The 23544-nt window shown below is 39.6% G+C and overlaps 1 protein-coding gene across 20 annotated transcripts in view; it reads right to left on the reverse strand.

The window, feature by feature from the left end:
• dst (dystonin) overlaps window positions 1-23544 on the reverse strand; it is a 107433-nt gene that overhangs the window by 61229 nt on the left and 22660 nt on the right. For 15 of the 20 annotated variants that reach the window (XM_034898743.1, XM_034898751.1, XM_034898746.1 and 12 more), the window contains 25 exons: window positions 22837-22898; window positions 19433-19522; window positions 16435-16536; window positions 15154-15231; window positions 13792-13884; window positions 7375-7541; window positions 7153-7265; window positions 6860-6966; window positions 6638-6757; window positions 6172-6267; window positions 5935-6062; window positions 4458-4551; window positions 4205-4359; window positions 3648-4116; window positions 3281-3409; window positions 3027-3104; window positions 2761-2922; window positions 2364-2468; window positions 2106-2201; window positions 1896-2021; window positions 1657-1809; window positions 1400-1554; window positions 1140-1266; window positions 809-992; window positions 19-176 (listed from right to left, as the gene is read on the reverse strand). In XM_034898743.1, the coding sequence (XP_034754634.1) occupies window positions 19-176; window positions 809-992; window positions 1140-1266; window positions 1400-1554; window positions 1657-1809; window positions 1896-2021; window positions 2106-2201; window positions 2364-2468; window positions 2761-2922; window positions 3027-3104; window positions 3281-3409; window positions 3648-4116; window positions 4205-4359; window positions 4458-4551; window positions 5935-6062; window positions 6172-6267; window positions 6638-6757; window positions 6860-6966; window positions 7153-7265; window positions 7375-7541; window positions 13792-13884; window positions 15154-15231; window positions 16435-16536; window positions 19433-19522; window positions 22837-22898 (3347 nt within the window). Of the gene's footprint in view, window positions 1-18; window positions 177-808; window positions 993-1139; window positions 1267-1399; window positions 1555-1656; window positions 1810-1895; window positions 2022-2105; window positions 2202-2363; window positions 2469-2760; window positions 2923-3026; window positions 3105-3280; window positions 3410-3647; window positions 4117-4204; window positions 4360-4457; window positions 4552-4632; window positions 4895-5934; window positions 6063-6171; window positions 6268-6637; window positions 6758-6859; window positions 6967-7152; window positions 7266-7374; window positions 7542-9856; window positions 10753-13791; window positions 13885-15153; window positions 15232-16434; window positions 16537-19432; window positions 19523-22836; window positions 22899-23544 lie in introns of those variants that run through there. The other 5 variants (XM_034898745.1, XM_034898760.1, XM_034898744.1 and 2 more) reach the window with 4 other exon arrangements.

The raw sequence follows: 23544 nt of genomic DNA on the forward strand, positions 1-23544 counted from the left end.
TGGTACCCAGACGTGTACCTCATGATCCGTGATGCGCTGCAGACTCTGCTCCAGGTCGTCTCTCTCCAGCGGTGTGCGGAGTTGCCTGATCAGGTGTTCTTCATGGGCCTCCAGATGCATTCGGAAGTTGCGTATTTCTGAGATGTAATGATTGTACACCGACTCCTCGTGTTCCTCTGTTTACCGGGGAAAATAAATAATCACGTAAGAGCATAAAGTATGTTTTGAGTTTCAAACTGTGACAGGACAGTTTTGTTCTGTTAAAAATAGTAATTGTAAAAGTTCACAATACCACAATAAAACAAAGGAAATGTTAAATCTGCATTAGGTCTCACACACATCAAGTGATAGGACACAAATTCACCTCTAGGTGGCATCATTATCGCAGTGTAAGGTTGAGTAGGACCTGATGCAATTCAGCTAAATCAAGGACATTTTATACACTGCTAAGGTGAAGTCATACACAAATTAGGAATGCCTTTAATAAGATGAGAACTTATTATTTAAAAAGGGGGGGGACATGTATGTAAATTACTTTTGTATACACGTATATTTGTCTCTTATGTGACATAAAATAACATAGCTATTTTGTATTTTTTTCTTCAGAAATTCCATCCTATAAAAAAACTATAACTACACATTACCAACCTACCAGTGTGTGTTTTTCATTAACAGCAAAGCTAACCATCTCTTACAAAAAAAGTCATTAACTTAAGGCTTAAAAAGCCACGTATTTCCCTTGCGTGTTGAGTTCAATGTACACCAGCAACTCCCTGTTGGGTGTGACCAGAAGGAATCTGGGCCTTGCCTCTTTCTGCAGATCTGAGTAGCTCCTGGTAGTACTCCTTGCAGGCCGCAACGTCTCTCTCTAGCTGAGCACAGTCTGCCACTGTGAATACCTGGGACTCCTCGCTGTCTTCCAGGAATTCATCAAAGTGGGACTGCAGGTTGCTTAAGACCTGCTGGTGCTCACCTTGTAACATGGTTTTTATCTGCAGAGAAATAAAAGTGTGAATCAAACAAACATGCACTTTGCATTTTTACCTAGAATGATCATCAAAACTGAGCCAGATTTTCATTAATAGTCATCTGCTGTTGTTGAAAATTGGGAGGTAGAAAACATAATAATTCAAACATACTGAGGCCACGTTCCAGTTGCGGATGGCTCGTATATCAGCCGTTAGATAATGCCAAGACACCACACTCTTCATGTTGATGTGGGAGTGGTGCCACAGTGCCAGGACGTTCTGGTATAACTGCTCAATTCTGCAGGAAAAGCAAAAGACAAATGATTTATCCCAAGAAACTCAGGTCACCAGCATCTATGCATTCAGAAACTTTACTTTAAAATATAACATATTGCAGACACAAACCAAAACCTGGCATCCTAGCATCTCACCTTGTAGCCATTTCAACAGCCTCTTTGTTAGGTGGAGGCACAGTGAAACACACAGAGGGCACCATGGCCTCATTCCCTGCTGGGTTGATGACTTTCCACTTGGCCCGGTGAGAGTTACTGGCCAATACGCACTCATCCTCTTTATAAATGGTAATCTGAAAGAGTTGTGATAAAAACACAGCATACATATATTTCCTATACAACTTTGTAATGAAGACTGAAAGTGGTGTAATATGGTGTAGAGAACAACTGTATACCTCAATTTGACGATAATCACAGATGGCTTTGACAGGGATGGAGGATCTCACGGGGCTTTCAGGGTTCCTGGGCCTGAGCTGCACTATATTCTGGGCCCTGCCCACTAACCCAGCTACAGAGCTTCGGTACTGAAGAAGCTGCTCTTTCTCATCCTACGGACACGCCATAACAAAAAAGTTTACATTATTTTTTATTTAACAACTATCTCAACAATTGCACACATCTTTCATCACTTTACCATGGACTCCTGAATGAGATCCTCCATTCTGTGTAGGCTGCTTGTTTGATCACAGGTGTATTTTCTTTGAACGACATCTTGCAGGCTCTTAAGGTAGTCCATGGATTCTTTGGCATCCCTGAAAAACTGCAAGAAGGAAACAAACGAGAAGTTAGATGTGACAAAAAGATGCACTTTGCTGTACTGACTAAAAAACATGCAGCATCTCACCTCAAAATAAACAGCATTCTCCTTGAGATGCTGTTCTACACATGAGCAGAGCTGTAAAATCCAGCTCCATTGCGTCTGCATGGCAGCCCTGTACGCCTGAAAGAGAAACAACTTAGAATAAGATACACAATATCCAGGTGTAATAGGTAGAAAATTACAAGTTAAAAAAACTGTGGGAGCAGTATGCAGGGTGGAGACACTACTGTCAATCGGACCGCAGAGCTGAGTATGCAGAAAAGAAAACCACACAGGACTTACTTCAATAGTGAGCCTGGCTGGGTGGTTCTTGAGCATAAGGCATTCTGCCTTGTCCTGTACAGACTTGATCACTTCCTCCTTTTCATCCAGCTCTCTCATCAGGTCCTGTATAAAGACATTAAGCTGAGCATCTCGGGCATCCAGACGCGGCAAAGACCCAGTCACTTCATCCTTTTACACAATCCCATATCCTGTCTCAAAGACCATTCAGGCCACAATACATAAATCCCTTCACTGAGATTATTGTTCTTTTTAATGAACACAGCTGTTACGTAGACAAACCTATACACCAAAAAGAACTGTCTGAACAAGCCCATGTTATTTTCTCTGCATATAATAGTTCACAGATTAAATTGCAGTTAATTAAAAAGGCTGTTTAAACAAATAAAAAACATACAACATGGTAGTCTCTTTTCTTGGAGATGTTGTCGTTGCGATCACTCCAGTCAAAGGCCACTTCCTCCTCCTCCTTCTCATTCAACCAGATGAGCTCCTGAGTTGCCTGTGACACAAAGTCATGCAGGCTTTCCAGATGACGTTGTCTCTCTCTTGAACAGCTCTGAAAGGAACAGGCATCCATCACTTCAGACTACGAAAAAGCACACACAGTTTATTGCGGCATAGATTTTAGATTATGGCTGTTGAGCTCAACGGATGACTTACCAATAGCGTTTCATACTGCTTTTCCAGTTTGTTCAGTTTGTCTGAATAAGTTAGTTTTAGGGGGATTGACATCTGAATCTGAGAAAGAAAAAAACATGTTTTGGTTTCATTTAGTTTCCTCTGCAGACACTAAGAGTCATGGCAGGCATCAGCAGCTCAATTTCGGACTAACATTTAGGTTACAGCTTATTCAGGAGTGCTGCAGTTCCTTTTAAGATTATAAGCAAGACAGAGAGAAACAACAAAACACTTACCTCACTCAGTTTGGCATCTTTAAGACTCATCTGAAATTCTTCAATGGCTCTGTGTACACTTTTGTGGTTCTCTAAATGTATTTCCACACTTGGCAAATCAGATCCCCACTCAGAGCAATCCAGCTGCAACTTTAACGCAAAAAAAAGAAAAATCAAATAATCAGTATCTTATTAACAACTGAAGCTACAGTACATTATAAACAAACTGAGAAAACCCTTGACGTTTTTTAAAAACAAGGGCAGGGGACTACAGATGAAAAATAGCCTTTTGGCTAATTCTGGCATTTTTCATGTAAAAGCATGCGCTTTATTAATTTGCACTGTCCCTTTTCATAAATAAATTGAATTGAACAGGGTTACTACTCACCTGCATCTCCTCCACCCAGCTCAGGAGGTCCTGGACAAATTTTATGTTGACCTCCTCTTCTGTCATGTTGGGGTCTGTCAGTGAGGATTTCAGTAATGGTTTGCGGATCTGCATGTGTTTCAAATGTCTGAGGCTCCCTGGGTCCATGCCGCCACCACCACCCATGTAGCTGTGGACCGAAGCAGGCTGCAGACTGGGGGTCAAGGCAGGGGTAAAGGACGGGGTCAGGCACGGTGTAAGGCTAGAGGTGAATGGGGACCCAGGGGTACCTAACCCCCCTGGGGGGAGTGCAGGAGTAAGGGCTGGTGTCAGGCTTGTGTTGAAGTTCTGAGAGTAGCCAGAGTTCAGGCTTTGCGTGATGCCCGAGATCATCATTTTGGTTTGTTCTGTCGTCAGGGTGCGACCTTTGCTGTACACAGAAGAACACTCTGCTCTCAAGGCTAGAAGGTCATCCCGGAGTTTTGACACCCTGTATTTAAAAAGAAACAACATTATGAGATGTATTCATGTACAAGACTATTCAGTGTGTTATTTTTGCAGGAGGATAAACACTGTACCTTTGGACAAGTTGATCTGCAAAGGGGAACTTCCCATCCAGAAGAATTTGGATGTCCACCACTTGTTGTCTGAGGATATTCTCACACTCCAAAAGGTAGCCAGCAATCTCAGCTTCATGTAGGAACTGAATTCCGGACTCAAGGCGTTTTGCATCCTGAGCAGAGGAAAAGAAGACACTCGCAATCACTAGACTGCACACAGTGCCATTGTAACACAATTTACAGATTCAAACAGAGATTGCACATCACTTACAGACTGCAGGGCAATTCTTGCCAAAGCCAGCTTGTCCTCTCCGTTAACACAGTCCCGCTGGACCCTGTTGGCAATTTGCTGCAACATCTCAAGCCTACAAAATAAAAAAGATCAACAGTTATTACCACTTTAATACAAACAAAATAAATATTCACAATGCTCACTGTAATCTCACCTGGATCCATAGGTAATGTTGTTATTGAGGAAGACAGAGCTGTTAATTTGTAGAGGTTCAGTAAAAGTGGTGTCATTAGAGCCAAAACTGGTGAAGCTACTGTTGCTAACAGACGACACCCCACTAAAATAAGCCATGTTACTTTACATGGTAAACCACTGCACCCAATCAAACAATTATCGTAACATTTCTCATCCTAATCATCCCTCTTAAAGGAACCCAGCCTGGACCTGGCCATAACACACCCAACTGACGGAGCAGCTTTCAGCTTGGTATATATATATACTCCCACAGCCAGGTGCTGAGCATGTAAAGGGACTCCCACGCTGAAACACTGTGCTGCCCTCAGGGGACACATTAAAGAGCAAGTTGAGGCAGTAGGCCTGTGTTCTAACTGTGACTGTAAAGTCCTGCCAAACTGCTGTGATTGATGTTTCTGCTAGTTTTCACCACACCCCAAATTAATACTTTAAATATGTTGTGTTTATATACAACAAAGGTAGGGATGGAGATGTAAACTTGTTTAAACTATTCTCAATGGAGACTTTCCAAGTCTTTGGACTTGGCATTAAGTTTCCACAGAAATAAGATCTACTCTGCAAACAAAAATTGATGGAAACAGGCACCAGCTAGAGCTCAGAAACCTGACTGAGCATGCCATAAGGAAGAAGTAACTCTTTGTGTTGTTATAATATGCAAGTTTCTGCTTTTTTAATGTAACTACATACTAGATCATTAATGATTTTGTTCCTGGACTGACATTTTTTACCACATTTTTCAATTAAACAAGATTATTATGCTTGCTGCTTATTTTGCAAATCACTCGATCATCTGTGGCACAAAACTCAACCTTATCATATGCAAACAGTGCACTTTGGCTGTAGTAAATCTGATCAAGAAATATTGTGTAAAACAGCTCATGAATATGTTGCTATAAATCATAAAGTAGGCTTGCAATATAACGTTAAAGCACCAAATGCAAAAACTCAGAAAATGTTATTATGACTCATGTAGCATATTTGCTCTTGCATCTATACAATGTATGAAAAGCTTTTCATTTAGACATGCATCTATCTATCTATCTATCTATCTATCTATCTATCTATCTATCTATCTCTTGTATGTAGCACTTGTATTTTGCCACAGACACACATTTGGTGTGTGTTAGTTAAATGGAGACATTTGGCTGACAAGTAACCCATACTATTAGGTTATAAAGACTATAATGATGAGACCTTTAAATCAGTCATTATGTTGAGCCAGGAGACATGAAGTATTTATACGCTCAGTGGCGGCACATACCTTTCCACCTCAGGCCTCAGGCTCTTCTCCCTTTCTAGCATGGCAACAATTAATTTACCCCATTCCTTCTCCACATCATTTGGGTGATGACCCTGGGGTAACTGAATACGTCCAAACTCAATCCACATCTGTCAGGGACAGACACAGATTTGGTATCACTACAGTGCGTATGACTACAAACACTGCAATGTGTGATCAAAGCACCATGTTCCTCTATTTGGGATTTGTAGCCTGTACCTCGAGCATTTTATAGAGATTCTGGATTTTTGTCTTCTCGTTCTCTTTCAGCGGTATTTCGTGTTCTTTAAACTGCAAATACTGTGTATAAAGTGCCTGTAAAAGAGAGCAAAATTTATATTTAAAATGTTTATACACTTGTACCAGAAATCCTCAGAAGAGATATTAACCAGGAGACAGATCTCTAAGCAGTTGTCCGTACTCTCCCCTTGTCTTTAAAACAACTGCATAAAAGTGCCTTTACTGTTAAAAGGTATCGACTTCTTGCGGCAAATGGATGCTGCTGCTCTCTCATGTCCATCAATATCACTTTAAGTCTCAGTTACAGCAGGCAGACGTTGCATGTGGACTATTCGAGGAAGACAATTATTCTTCACCATGCACATGCTGGCTCTAAGCACTCTGTAAAATGAGACAGCTACAGCTCAACACACATAAAGCTAATACAGATTCAAATACTGAATACCTTGATTTCCACAGGGTTGTTGGGGAATGATCTATCTGACATTATGGCCACATTGTGTTTGATCCACTGGCTGAGGTATTTGATCATGTTCTGGTACTCCACCCATTTGATATCAACATCCTGTTAAAAGAAAATGGATCATCAGAAATAAAACACTTTTCCTCACTTTCACTTGTTACTTGTTTCACTTGAGTTACTTGTGGACTGATGCCATCAACTTACATTAGGACTGATTCCATCAACACCATCGGGTACTTTCGGGAAAGCATCATACAGCGTTGAGACGTATGTGATGACAGATTTTTCATCGGGTGACTGAACGTCTACGTCTGATGAGGGAAATCAAAACCAAAAGGTCACAGAAGCAACACATGTCAATGAGCTTTGCTCAGAGGACTTATTCCCCAAGCCAAAATCTCCAAGCTTCACTTCACAAGATTTATAGCACAAACGGTGTTAAAATGTTTGAGTGTTTCCTAAATCAAAACAACTATGACAGTGGGTATGGATCTCACCCTCGGGGTCCAGCAGTCTGGCCACACCCAGATGTTCAGCTACACAAAATGCGTGCTCTAAATTTGATCGGTTGGCCTGTGTGGACACACGGCTCATGTCAACCAGGTCTGGCCTGCAATAGGGAGAAGGACAGACCAGTAAGGCAAGAAAAACGCGGACAGAAGACCACTAAACCCACTGAATGCATTATATAGCCTGCAGTTTCTTCAGTGTTACAGTACCTGTATTTATGAATAATGGCGTTAAATAGTCTTCCATCCCTCCAGGAGGTTGTGAAGTTGTCACATCGTACACCTACGTAGCCATCTGTCATCTGCCTGGACCAGAACAGTAGCCTCTCCTTGGCGGTCATGTCCTCGGACTCTCCTGTCACATGGATCTCCGATATCTGTCAAGACGCCATGACGTTAAATGAGCAGAAACACACACACACACACACACACACACACACACACACACACAAAGAAAATCTAATCCACAAACCTGTGAATAATAACCCTGTAAGATTACGGAGTTGCAACAATTAGAGCAGCACCCTGAAATATGATGCAATTAAAGCTGATAACACAAGCAACAGCCTTAAAAATACTAATGCATTCAATTTACCTACACTTTATGTCGTAACAAAGACTGACATTTTAACCTTCATAAAGATAGTACTTATTGTACAAGTGTGAATTACGTGTGAATAAGATAATAGTTTTTGTTCACACAGGTCAGTGTAAAATAGAGTTAAACATATGAATAAATTCCCCAATAGGTGTTATATTGAAGATTAAGATAACCTCTAACCAACAGTGTCACTTCACAGGTCGAGTTCCAAAGTGTTGTTGGCAAACTGGGTTTAAAGCACATTTATGACAACAAGAGTTTCTATTTACAGTTCACACAAGATTTAGTAATGTTGATATAAGCCTTTGTAGACTTTGTTTTCCTGTAACATGCATCCCAATCCACCAAACACCATGTGTCAGCAATTCTGTAATTCCTTTTGCTATTGAAGCCACAGGGGATACATCTCAAAAAGTTTGTTTCTATTTTCTAGACAATGTTACGTCACAACACTTGGTTTAAACAAAAAACAAGCAGAAACAAAAAGTACATTCAATCAATCAATCAATCACCGTCCCACAAGGGGAGAATTTTCAGCCAGGTGACATCAGTCAAACATAAAACAGTGAAAAACAGAAAAAGTAGTGACACACTACAGCTAAAACAAGATTAGAACAGATACAAACAGCACCATCTTGAATAAAAAAGATAAATGGAAGGATCCCCACAGACAAGACTATCCAAATGCTTTAACTTCCAAAACCTTAAACATGTGTTAAGAAAGCCTACAACAGGCCTACGGCGAACAAAACAAAGGTTATTCTAGTCTTTTTAGTCTGTGTTCAAATGACCTGAACAAAGTATGATATGGACAAGCCAGGGCAGCCACAGTGTTCCTAAGAATGTGTTAGGTATAAATGTCAAAGAGATGAATTTTAGTCAATGTTGAGTCTCTTTCTACTGGCCATGCTGAGGTTTCCATAGCACACCATTATAAAGGTCTAGTCTGGTAATAGGTAATAAGTCTGCAAGACTCATCAAGGATACACAAGGATCAGAACAATTAATTAATTTTTCCAAGAAACTAAAGATGCTGCTGGACTTTCTTTCTTAGAAACAAAATTAACATTAGAGCCAGAACACATTTTACCGTCAATAACTGCAACAGGACATTTGTTATTATCTACCTGGATGATTAAACAGTATTGAAGGAATGATACCATGATACAAAGTAATAAACTTTAGCACCATAACCCTCTTCCATATGCTGCAGAAGACTGACAACCACTATCACTGCATCCTCTTCAGATTTTATAATGTGCCGATTTTCATACAAACTCTACAGCCATTATTGTGCAAATTATAAAGAAGAGGGGACATATAGCAGGGTTGCCACACTTCAGCCTCCTTATTAACCCACAGTAATCACTTTGATATACAAAACCAACAGTTCTAGAGATAGCAATAATTACTATTAGGACTACAAATACAAAAGACATATTTATTTGTTCTGAATGTACTCAACAAAATCAAAGCCCCACCAGTAAAACTGAAAAAAGCCTGCTATTACTCCAAAGGTGATTGACGGATCTTACAGTTAGCTCTAAAATCTAAGTTACTGTTTTTTTACCCTGATGCTGTATGTGTATAACACCTGTCATGTATTGGTTGGGCTTTGACAAAAAAATTCTGTGTCAACATACTGTTCCTGTCTCTATATAGAGACGTGCAGCATTCATATTTGAACAGAGGTTTCAGGTAAATTATGCCAAATTATGCTGGCGAAGTGCATGATCTTCTGCACAGGTTGTGCCTGTGATGTAAATACATTCTATAACGTATGATTCATGAGAATGACTGGGAACACAGACAGAAAGGACACCTCAGTGGTGACATAATGCTTTACCTGCACAATGGACCATGCTGACCATGGCTTATAAAATGATGTAATGATGAGAAAAGTTGTTTAACAGTGAACTAGTGATAGTCTAAAGAAGTGTTTTATTAAGCATATATTTTCAACACAGTCCTTAACGTCCATGATTTCAACAGCAGCCTTGCAATTTTCACGTTACATTAGATCCCAATGCCCTTATCTATTATGAATCACACAAATTATGAATAGCTTTAAATAACACGCTCTAAGTTTACCTCGTGTTGGGTGGAAATACATTTGGCAGGAGCTGGAAGATGTTCTACGTAACCAGAGCAGGAGTGGGCCCTCCGTCTCCTCCTCCTATCTGCTTGAGAGCCCCATATTATCTTCGCAAACGTTTCCTCACTCCCAGGTCTGTCATTACCCCTCAGAGTCTGTAGCATGTGCTCCACTGCTCCAAAGCTAACAGCCCTCCTTAACTGTCGCTGTAGCAGCTTCTTCACTAGCAGACCATCCTTAGCTGAGACGCCTCTGGAAGTTGAGTTAATACAGCGAAGCTTTCCTTTTACAATGGACCGGCTTCTGTCATCGTCCGCCTGCTCTGTGCAAAACCTTCCTGACCTGTAAACTAACCTCTTCGCGGATTGATTACAGGGATCTCTAAGGATTAAAACTGGTACCTCTCCAACATAGATGCCTGTACTGATGCTGACCTGCCTGGATAGATGCGTCTCCACCTCTGATGGTTTATCCAGCTTTACTTGGGACTCCTTTGCATTCCCATCTGGGCCATCTTGAGTCTCTGCACTACTGCAGATTGCCTCAGTTGCCTCACTTTCAGGACTCCTGAGAAATCCAGCAGGCTGAAAGTCTTCTGATTTCCTCTTCTTCCTCTGAAAATAGCGGCGCCCTTTGTGCTCTTTAGATTCAAAGCTCAGTGGAGCTTTCTTTGGGTCAACATAGCATTCCTCTTTAGGGCCTCGAACACAGCCACATATGTTTCCCATGGCTAACAGTCAAACAGTCCCGTACCCATTGACACTGAGTTGTTTTTCAGCCAAAGAACCTGGTAAGCTCCGCTTGATCTGAAGAGCAACTGTCCCATTGACAGAAAGCCATGTTCACGTTGTGCAACTCCCACACAATAAACAGTGGCAGACAAGCCGGCAGTTGGACACAAAGCAGAGTTGACTTTTTCCTTTTGTTGACTCACAGCTGAGAACTGGTCAGCCTGTCTCTCTCTCTCTCTCTCTCCTTCTGTCTATTGCTCTCCCTGTCTCTCGCTCACTCTCACTGCATTTCTGTCTTGCCTGCTTGCTCTCTCTTGAGTCCCTCCTCTGACACTGGAATCCTTTCTGACCTTTGAAACATTTCTCTGGCTTAACTAATCCAGCACAAACACCATAAATGCATACGCAGACATGGCTCATGTGCTCATAGTTCTCAGCTGAGCAAGACCGGAAGACTTGTGGACAGACCTGTTTTGTGCCGACTAGTCTGCTTCGACTATACAGTAAACCTGTGCACGTCACAGACGCCTCTTAAGTTTGATATTATTTGTGTCTGTAATGACGGATGAAGGTGACATGGTTTAAATTGCAAGTGCTTGCCAGCTGATAGTCACCTATAATGCTGTGAGAAATTTTGGATCAGCAAGTTTGGCTGTGTGAACCAGACAGTTTCCCAGCCAGCCAGAAAGGCTTTGAAAAACAGAACAGCATAGAGAGCAGCAGAAGCAGAGTCAAATCCGAGCTGGACAACACAGTGCTTTCACTTTGTCTATTAATCAAGATACGCACAATAGCGGAGCCAGAGGTGGGGCTTAAATCCAATGGTTTAAATAAACCCTATTATCTGAAAAAGATCACCACCACCACAGTTCACAGGAGGCAAATGCTCTGACCAGGAAGTGATTCAACACATAAAAACCATTGCAGCAAGTATTATATAACATTGCCTGAGCGCATGGGGGAAAGGTTCACTGTAGGGAAACCAACCAATACTTGTATTACATGGCAAAACTAGAAATAAGTAGTGTGTGAAAGGGTAAATAACTATAATGTCACCACACAGTTCAACTAAAAATAAGACGCTGCTACTGTCAGCTTACAATATTAGGACGCCAACAAAGTTTTCCTGAAGGTCAAAGTCACCTGACATCAAACCCAGTTCCAACTACATTTTGCTGATCACTCACACTGCTACTTATGGGCAGCTTATGGCAAAAATATCAAATATTACAGCATTAGATTATGTTTGTACATACATGTTATATTTCAGTAAAATTATGATTTATAACATTTAATATTATTTATATACTTGCTTGTATATTTGTATTATTTATATACTTGCTTTTATATTTTCCACCCATCAGTGAATGAATGAACTGAATAAAGTATGACTCTCTGTTTGCGTACAGACCGGTAGACATCACGGAGACGGTAACAAACAAAGAAGATAAACAAGCATAGAAATACCTGACTACAGTGCAATGTCACCAGCTATACAAAAATAAACACTTCACTCAACACCATGTTCCAGGTCAAAATGCACCGTGGTCACCACTGTGGAGAACAGCGGTGGCGTTGTATGATGAAATCTACTTATCTGTACAGACATGATCAAACAATAGTCTGAAACACCCAAACAAAACTTCAGCAGAGAATCATTGAACCAGCTACGAGGCAGCGGATTGACACACACCCTGTCAGTACTCTTAGTTTATATAAGTCAATATTAAAAAACAATTGCCTGCGGCACTATGAAAAGCTAAAAAAATATGTCCCCAAAACCACCCCTGTACTTCGGGCAGAGCCAGTCATATATAAGCATGCCATACAAAAACAGTTCACACATGCCAATCTGCTGTCAGCTGGAATTATATAATAAAGCCAAAGGCCACATTTTCTCTGCTATCCCCTAAATCAAGAAGAAACAGGCCCATTGCTGCTCAAGGGCTTGCGTGAGACTGTCAGCAGCAGGTGTTGGCATCATCACTGAAGCAACCTGTCAGCAAGCCCCCGGCAAAATTACATTACCAACTCTATCTCCCATTATTTCATCAAGAGCAATCAGGCAGATGTATTCTTGTTCTAATATAGTATCCTAACTCAGTTCCATCTCGATCAAATCTGCAAGTGTGAAAGACTAGCACAATAGTCCTGTCCCTAACCAACCACTGAGTCAATGTTGCATGACCAAAGATATTAGTAATCCAATGCAAGACAGTCAGAGAGAGGGAGAGAAGGGAAGCAAGAGTGTTGGGGAGAAATAGTTAAAGTATGGAGTTTCTGCATGCTATTGGAGTTTGGATAGACACTTTGGTGGACACCTGGGTTCTCTTGGCATTCAACATGTTTCAGAACATTCAGGGAGAAATATAAACTCAGCCTAGAGCACAATCTTGAAAACCATCAGAACTCTCCAAAAAGCTAAGCATGGTTGTACTGATTCGTGTTCAGATGGTCAGAGTAATGCTACATATGTTTTTTTTCTTGCAAAAAACAAAAACACTAAACCAAGTGGATTCTGGGAAATATAAGACTACAAAGAGCACAATGGTTTTCTATTGTTTTAAATTCCCAAGCCATTTCTTGCTGCATTCAAACATAGACTTGTTACAACTCGAGCTCAATCAAACATGAATTAAAGTAAGCCAGGTAAACACTAACATCATGTATTACACTGTAATCCTCAGTGAGTGAGACAGCAATAATATCATTCAGCATGATCTATGCTGCACAGCTTTGACACCTTGTGGCCAAAAGTAGAATCATTTTAAATGCATTAATCTGGAGGGCATTTGACACGCTATTATGCAACTCAATCCCCAAAAATGCCAGCATTCATGTTGCACTGAAATAACTCTAAGACAAAAGGTATCTCGCATAGGCTTTTTCATAAAAAAACTGCAAAACCAAAACTATCTGCAGGGTAGTTTCTGTCAAATCAGATGATTGAGAGAAAGAAATATTGCTAATTTGAAATTCATGTGCATGAAGATACGTCAAACATATCAACATGGAATAGTATGTAAAGATACACATAGGTTTAAGATTAACACCTTATTAGTAGCATGAACTCATCACTTACATATAATACAAGGAAATGAAAGTGAGTAATTATCCAGTATCTGAGAAATAAATCCTAAAATTGTACTTTCTTGCCTGTTAAAATCATAATTACCAAACCATGAGATGACAACGCTGACCTGAAAGTGCAGAATAATGGTCCAGATCAATCCCAGGGTCAGTTTTGGGTTGCCGTCTGTAATGTCGTCATTCCTGATGTTTACTAGTTTGACCTGATGGCAGGAAACGCATCATCATTCACATATCGCATATTTACAAAATCTCTAAGTGTGCAAACCCTGCTCTTGAGTTTTTAAAATATGGCATTATTGTCTTTACATTTATTTGTGTATTATTACAAAGCATGAGCGTAACTGTGTTATGTTGATTTTGACTCATTTGCCTGTCTTTTATCAAGCACCACAAGGTGGCACAACAGTCATTATATTACATCAGGAACACTGTTGGTCTGAGATGACAGAGAGAATGAATGCTTGCTACTAATTAAATGCTATAAACCTGCTAGGACTGTTCTATCATGTCAGAGTGAAAAAGTATGTGCATTTAATGAATTCGCAAAAAAATTAATAGAGAAAATCAGAGTCTAAACACATTCTTGTTTTAATGGATCAGTTCATGTATCCATCTAGTGCCAGCCTGATCATCCATAATAATTGCAATCAATAAGCTTCAGGAGGAGATTTAAGGAAGTTTAAACAGTCATTAAACATTTACTGATTACAGAAGATGCATCAATGTGTCTGATATGTACTGCAGCTAAAACAATAGAACAAGTCATTTGTGACCATCTATGATTCCTTTGTCTCAAGCCTTACGTCACATCTGGCTACGGCTCAGCCAGGCTGTGTTCTTCATCACCTCCTGAGTGGTGGGGGAGGGGAGGGCAATCAAAGCTCTCTCAAACCCCACTGATGGGATTTGTTGTCGGCGCTCCTTAAATGCTGCCATTACCATTTGTGGAGACTGAATTTTAATTTTCAAGGAACATGCCCACGAGTCCAACAGTGGATTGGAGAATAGGCAGTGTCTAGGTAATCACCACTGAATGGGGCTGTCCCACGCAACGTGGCACTGTGTGTCTGAGATATTCAGTGTGTGCCACTTGCTGTCCCATTTCAATTAAATGTACCTTTTGCTTACATTTGCCTGCCTTAGTGGTTAATGTGTAAACAAATCTCTTATAATATAATGCAACTCCTAAGATACATTATGATCTAATACATTTACTTTTTTCTATTTTAGTGTGCTGTTTAGCTGTAATCTTTTGTATAGTTGCTTCCTCTAAATCTTAAAATTCCTATTTAATTATGTGGACTTTCAATTGAATACTGCTATGAATCGTTAAGAGGAGAGGAAAGGCAGAAATATTTACTTGACCTGCAGTCTAAACTTTTAAAGGTTTATGAAAACGTTGGCTCCAATGTATACCAATGAAAAGTGTGACAGAACAAGTTTCACAGCGTGCTTGGATTGATCCTTACCTGCCGCCTCTTTAAATAATCCAGTGCTATTTGTACATTCTGGAGTCTGTGGAAGCGCATCCTCCCTCTCTCCCGAGGCTGTGGACATAAAGAGGGACGAGGGGCCATGCATGGTAATCAGCTTTTTCTCAGAGGACACATTTAAAAATGATTAGTAACATGGTGAAGACAGGACATGCTTCCAGGTTCTTACCCGCTGATCTGGTGAGGTAAAGACTTCAAAGAATGCACAATAAGCTTTACCCCCAAAAAAGTAGACATTTCTGCAGTTCCACTCAAAATCTGTGCATGTACAGAACATTTTCCACCATCTGCATCTCTAGAAATTTTTCTCTTAACGTGTAATAACAAACCAAGCAAACCTGCTCGTTAACATAGTCTCACAGCTAAAGTGTACAAAAAAACACAGTAATACATTTGGTTTGTTGTGCTGTAGACACTAAATGTAAATCTTAAAAATAATAACAGAATGCTGCATTGTTCAAACAAGTATCAAATCGCTTGTGGCAAATACACGCTGACAGAAAAGGGCCACAGCATGAGGTAATGAAATGGAAAATGCATTGAAGCCAGGATGCAGCAGCAACAGCGGCAGCAAAAGACTAGTGCTGCATTCAGCCATATATCTAAGCTAATGATAGCTGAGAGAGGAATCCCGCTCATCTCGATAGCAAAGCAACAATATTTAACAAACCCATCTCCCACAGCTTTCATTCTGTGAATCGCATACACTTAGGAATAGCTCTTGAGGCTTTAAGATACCCAAAAAGCAGCAGATGAAAAATGTCCTGATGCTCACGAAGGTTTAGAGCACTTTGATTGTATGGCTCAATGATTGGCAAAGCTAGTGAGATGGATATAAAGACCCAAGCATTATGGGCAATTTCCTTAAAAATGTATTGCATTTCTTCAATGCCTTTGCAAGGTCAGCGGGCCAAATGTATTGTTGATGCATGCTCCAAAAGAAATTAGAGCATAAAGATGCCTGGGTCTTTAGTTCATGTGCACATTTAGCTGCATCATCAGTATCATCTGGTCATATATACAAGGATTCCGACATTATTTTCTGATCAGAAGAAGTGCCATTAGGAAACAGAAATCACAAATTTAGCTAAATTGGGAAAAAGGAAACAATACTCTACAATATCTCCTTGCGCAATTATGCAATACTACAAAAAGACAAATCATATAGTGGGATTGTTTCTACACTCCTGTTAACTGGCCACAACACAACTCTGAATTAGTTTGTTAAAAGGGGGTGGAGGGGCAAGCCACACGTACCCCCTTATCATCATCATCCACCGTGTCTCCATGCTGCTCAACTGCACATGCTTCTGTCCCACTCACCAACCGCAATGTCTTCAGAAAATCACGCTCCCTTGGCTTATCACCGAAAAGGCAACACATGGGAAAGAAAGGAAGACATGGACAAACACGGCGGCCAAATCAAAAGGAAGTTACACAATGGACAGAAACCAATCAGAGAGTGCAGAATAGAAGAGGGGGAAAGTAGAAAGGAGACAGGATGTAAACAGAAAATAGATAGCTTATAGAGGATGAAAGTTAGTCACACTGAAGGAGGGAGTAACTGCTAGGGCTCCTTGCTTAGGAATACATGCAGTATAAATTCAGTAAGGGACATCACAGCATGATAACATTATGGAGCACAGGACTGCACAAAGACTGTATTAAGGTACTTTAATATAAGATGAAAAAATGACATGGTAACATATATAAATAATACTTAAAATAGCCTGCTGGTTAACATGCAGTAGCTTCTGTCTTAGGCCAGAGTACTACAGCTACACGCACTTTGCAGCTATGTGCTCTATATGTGAACACAATACTAAACTATATAGAATTGATGCCCTTGTGATTTCTCATGAACAAAGTTAAAAAAAAGGCTCCAGACTGATGGAACAATGCCACAAACCAAAGACTGCACATCATGACAGTTTCCTACTTTTAGTTAAACTAACATGTAATATGGACATTGTTTGCTAACAATATTACAGTGTATATCTGACAATTTTGCATTAGAGTTAAAAAACATCACAAACATATTGTTGTATTTCATTATATAACAAGATACTTTCAACTAAGTTTATTTCTAAATTTCTACAGATAAGCTTAGACTATTGTATAAGATGACAATTTCTACAATCCTTTTAACCTTTAGGTTAAATAAACAGATGCAAAGTAACCTATTGGGCACTTGGATTAAAACAGTACAAATACACTCATTCGGTCATATACTGTATGTGAAAGGTTTTAGGATACTTTGTAGCTGAAAAGTGTTCCACGCCTAGAAACGATCAACTTCGAGTTTAGACAATAATTCGAGCTGTTTTTAATCATCATAACTCCACAGCTTCCTGCAGTCAAAAGAAACACTGTTTATGGTAATATTACTGTCAGGTGCAGTTACTGTGCAATAATATTAGCAAAAGGGCATTCTCAAAAAGACCAAACGTGAATCTTTATGCACACAAGTGCAGCAATGTTGGTCCTGGAAAGAGTTCGGGACACAGGTACGACCAGCAGAGAACCCACAGCAATTTTACATCCAGAGGTTTAAATAACTGCTCATGTAATTATGGTGTTTAAATAAATTTCACCTGTGGAAATGAGCACAATAACGTCTGTTGTAATTTGCTTTTAAATAATTCTACAGACCAATACATTGGTGCCGTTTCTACATGCCGGATCCATGTGGCCTGGATGGGACATTCCACACTTGCAGTTTATGTTTCTTATTGTAATACAGATGACAGGAAATGGTTCTGGGCTGTGCTCTTGGATTTCACTACAGCTTTTAAGGTCATTGACCATGATATAATTATAGCCAAGCCTAGCGCCTGCTTGCAGAATGGGAGATCCAAACAAATAATGAAGGTAGCCTTTGGCAGTTAGTGCGTTAGAAAGGCTAGTTAGCAAGTTAAAGTTTGTTAATGTGTTGTGGTTTGGGGTTTTTAGTTGGGTTCATTTTCCCTTTTTCATTGGCCTCCTTGTGTTTTTGTCTGTTTTTCTCTCTGGTCTTTTGTTGCTGGTCCTGTCTTGTGTTTCTCTGTACTTGTTTGTTCTACTTCCTGTTTTATTTTTTGTCAGTCAGCTTCCTGTCTTGTCTTTCCTAGTCCAGCTTTACTTTGTTTGTCTGATTGTCCTGCCCCGCCCTAATGTGATTCACCTGACGTCTCACCTGTTCCTCATGACCTCATTACCTCTTGTATTTAACCCCAGTGTTTCCTTTGTCTCTTGTCAGATCATTCTGGTTTGTTCGCCTGTCAGTACGTCGCTTTGTCGCAGTGTCCCCGATTTTGTTCCTGTTTCCCTGGTCCTGGTGATTATATGCTTTTGTCTTTTTTTGGATGTTTGCTTTTTGCCTTGTATTCTGGGTGGTTTGTTTCGTTGAGGCTTCCTTTGTGTTTTTTTGGACAATAAACTCCTGGTTACCACCCGCCTGCCTGCCTGCTGTCCTCATCTCTGCATTTGGGTCCAATCCTCACTCCTCCACAACATTAATGACTGATTATCTGTGGCCAAGAACAAGGTTTCCTAGTTAGTCTGAGCTAGTTTTCCTTCTTGCTAGCTTTTACTTGCCAACATTTTGTTGAGTGAAAGACAACAACTTTTGCTGTAATCACCGTATTAAATATCCCACTCAAGTATGTTGCTACTTGAACACTACTACTGTGGCACAAAGGACTCCATCTCTCAGTGTATCCAAGATAACATATATTTAAAGCAAGGCATACTGTACAGCATCTTACATCTATTAACACAACCCAACTTATCAAACATCCGTCAATTTCATAGATTACCTAGAATGGATAAGGAAATGAAAAAAAAGGAAATAAAATTGTCTTGTAAAAAAACCTGTTTACAGTTTCAAATTGTCTTACTTTATTGAATTCGTTTTGGTGGACGTAACAGAAAAAGCAGATCGGATTACAGAACCTCAAATCCCAGGATTCCCTCCTACCATCAGTTATGCAAGTCAGAGAAAAGTAAGGCAAGTGCATCTGTCAAGCAAAGGTGTAATAGATTGCTCAATGGGAAGAGGAATACATTGCTTATTTTCATTATCCGAATATTTTGTGATTTCATAAGACTAATCTCAAATGACATTTTTCTAAGAACTCAATAGGATCATGTCCACATGTACCAAAACATTATCAGTGGTTCTGACAAACCTTGTTTCTTTTGAGTGCGGGTTCTCTCTATTTATTTTAGAAATACTGACCACGGAAAATGAAACAACAGAAAAATGTTAACTCACCAATGTGTCTCCAGACAAAACCTCCAGCAGTGAGATCAGGTTATGTCCATCTCGTAAGTCTTCATACAGGTCATTTATATGCTTTCGGACCTACAAACATAAGAAAGGAAGCAAACTGTGAGCAAATATTGTTATTAAGAGAATTTTTCATTGATGACTGTTCATTGTAACAAACATAGCAATACAACTAGTGTACATGGTGTTTTTGCAGTTAGTGAACCATAATAATCTCAATTTCTAAAGAAAAGATCTTTGAGGATTAGACCAGGAACCATGAACGTCTCTCACATTCTTACATTTTCAATCAATTTGGTGTTTCAAATTGGTTGTTTCAGTTTAAGCCTAGTTTTAGAAAAACCTGTTTTACACATTTTACAACAAACTTGCTTTTCTTTTTTTCCTCAGAGCTCCCTCAAACTGGGAGCAATGTAGAATAAAACACACATCATAAAAAAACACACACATTGGGTTGATATCATTGGGACACCTTATCTAAATACTTGAGCGAGGCACTTAAAAACTCCGGTGCAAGTCTTACTCCGTCCTGCAGACCCATCTCTCCTTCCTGTCCTAAATACCACACCTCTGTAATCGCCCTGCTGCCCGTTGACCTGCTTTCACACAGGGCTTTCAGCACTGTAATCCCAGATAGCAGCCACAGCTGTGGAGCCAAAATAGACTTGCACCCTTATGTTATTGGGTCAACAAAGCAGGTCCTTGACTATTACTCAGCACCTCTGATTTCTGAATTTGACCATCAAACCTGAAGTAAATGCCAATATTCAAATTAAACCATCAACTCAAGTTCAACGCATCAAACAACTACAGAAGAGAGCATCTTGTTTTTATACTCCTGTTTCTGTTTCTCTCTGCATGTGTCATGGATTATTGCTGTACTATAGACATAAAATCTTATTTCTTGTGACAAAGTTTACATAATGCATGCCTCATGAACAGTCAGAGGTGTTGCAGGTCGACCCTTAAATGCACCCTTCAGGACAGTTTTATGGCCTCTAGACACACTTTAAAGATGATGATCAAAAAACACAAAAACACTCTCAGGAGCAAAACATATACAACACGGTTAGGGGGGAAAAAAGTGGTCCACCGTGTCATGTAATATAAGTCTGGGGGCTATAGGTATCACAAGAGTCAGCAATTAGTTGTTGAGATTTTTCAGTCAGGACCAAAGTGGTGGACACACACTGCTAGCATTGCTAAAAGTTTAATATACTTCACGCTACTGCCACCCATTTTCCTAAGCATACAATTAATCTTTGATTGATTTTTTTTACTTTCTATTTATATTAGCCAACATGATATGAAAGTCAACTTGCATAGACTTGGAAGATACAATCCTTGCTTGACATACAGAAGGAAATCAAATACTATAATGACTCCTATAAATATTGTTATTAGCACAAATGTTCATTGATGACAGTTCATTATACCTTTACCATCCATTAAACTATTGTACATTGTGTTTTCAAATATCTGACCGCAGTTATTAAACCATAATCTAACTTTCTAAAGAAGAGATCTATGAGGGATAAAACGTACCAGCAACCATGAAAGATTCTCCCAATTCTTAACTACAGCTCAACCACTGATGCGGAGGTTTCTTTCTTAGAACCACTCAATCAAATTAGTTTAAGCACAGGTTTTAGTAAAACCTGTAATACACATTTTACAACAAACGTGGTGATGTATTTGCCAGAATGGACTTTCTGAAAACTGTCTCTGCCAATTCAGCTTATATAAAAATAACTAAACTTCTATCATTGCGTTTGTTGTTAATTTAGTCACTGATTTATTTATGTTTGGGAATTCCTGAGTCTAATAATGTTTCCGTTACTAACAGTATGGCTCCTGCACAGTGTCAGCGTGGCGTGAGCGTGTCAGCTGCGTGGCGTATCCGTTTTCATTTCAGCTCCCATGTTAACAGGTTAGGTCTTGCATACTACCTGCGTGACACGCACGTTTCAGACGCGGCTTGAAAACGCGTGCATACTAGAAATAAGACCGACGTCTATTTTTCATGCGACACGCAAGCGTATTGGAAGTGTTTCCAGGCAAAATAGAATACCAAAAGATCCTAATATGTCATGAATACTTTAATAAATGACATTTTGATGATTGAAGGTCTCTAGGTTTTGACATAAATACAGATATAAACGTAAGTTAGAAATGATAATAAATAATAATTGAAAATTCAAATATTGCACCGGTCAATACAGAGCAAAATATTCTGTAGCCTATTTTGTCATCAATACCAAGACGTTGTCTTTGCTATTATCAAATCAGTATATATTTTTAACATGAAGTATACAACTGCTTGAGTGCAGTACATTTCCACAACTCTCTCCCCATATGTCATTTTATCAATGGGAAACATACATGTGTACAGGAAAGGCTAGAAGCAGCAGCGCTGCGTCAGACACTTTCTGGTGTGCAAAGACGAAGAAAATTTCACACAGGCGCCACACAACTGACACGCAACAGAAACGCCACGCTCACGCCACACAGGCAGTGGGCAGGAGGCCTTAGCCATATTTGGTGCTGCTCATTTCTATCTGGCAAACTACTCGCTCCCATTTACAGGACTCACGGCCTCAACTTACGCATCTATATCAGTACAATTGAGCAGATCTTTATACGTCATCGCTTTTTATGCACTTTAATAATAGTGAAGTAAATTAATGAATGAATAAAATCCCCTTAATTCATATATCACATAACTAGTAGTTATGATATGATTAGTAGATGATGTTAAAGGCGTAAACATGTAGTTATTAACTACATGTTTACGCCTTTAACATCGCAGACATTAGTGTAATTTGTAGTAACAGCAGTGAATAATGCAGCACTGATGCATGGATCTTATAAAGTATAACATTACGCTTGATTACAAGGTGGTGATGCATTTTGTACAAAGGCCCATTGGATCAGACTTGCCAGAGCTCGTCTGTCTGCTAAAGTGTTTTTAATAAATTCCACACACACATGAAGTGCCACAGTAAGCGATTCAAATTTCTGACAACAAAAAACAACTTGTCGCTGCAGCAGAGCAAGAGCATATGTCATGCTAAATTACTTGTAACAAGCGTTAATAATATCTGGGGAGGAATGTTAGCACGTTGAAACCCAACATGGAAAGTGGTAATTGTTATCACTGCCAATTCTTCTCTAATGGACTGTTTATGTTAGAGGAAAATAGTTTGCAGAATGTCATAGGGGAAGAAAAGTTGGAATTTGAACTTTTATTTAGGTTTCACCTCTGTATTAATGAATATAGTTTCCATAGGAAAACATGGGACACAAATGGATGAGATCACTTTTCACATACAGAAATTCTGAATTTCACCTGGTAACATAAAAAAGATGCTATCACAAATTGTTCTTACCTTCAGCAGATGCTGGTTTATCCATTTTGTAAATGTCTTCTTCTGCACTCTGTCTCTTTCATCTGAAGAAGAGATAGAAAAAAGAAAAAATCCATGCTGTGAATTATTTTTTACATTTAAAGCAATCACCTTAGAGGTGTTCGGGCAACAGAAATCTCGTTTGAAGAAGGTTGTCATTAGACAAGCCCAATTTTGCTTTGTAAACGCCTGTTATGTGGCCTCTCATGTCAAGTGTTAACTATGAAAAAAGAGAAATGGGGAAACAGCAGTTCTTTACTAATGGTTCAACCATTTAACTCTCTTTACTTACGTTTTGAAGAATTTAGCAGTTCCACTTTTGTAGCTAATATGTTGCTTCCTGCTGTACAGACTCATGTCATAACATGTGCAATGTGATTTTTGAATTTCTAGTTTTAATGAAAGTGATGCAGAAAAGTATCGACATCTAAATACCACAGGTCCCAGAAGTGGCTATAAAGAAGATGTCATTTCCCAGAGGCTGAAATTACATCACTCCCCTGCATGCTCTTGACCACATTGTTTTTTTGCGTTTAATTACCATAGCAACCAGATTTCATGCAGCCAGTGACATATGTGAAACCAGGACGCAAATGGAAGCAATTAAAAAGGAAAACAAAACCGATTGTACAGATTTTCTCAAAATCAATACATTTCTAACAGTATACTAAAAGGTTAAAAAAAACTACA

This window comes from Etheostoma cragini, chromosome 17 (assembly GCF_013103735.1).
Source record: "Etheostoma cragini isolate CJK2018 chromosome 17, CSU_Ecrag_1.0, whole genome shotgun sequence".
In the NCBI taxonomy this organism is placed as follows: Eukaryota; Metazoa; Chordata; class Actinopteri; order Perciformes; family Percidae; genus Etheostoma; species Etheostoma cragini.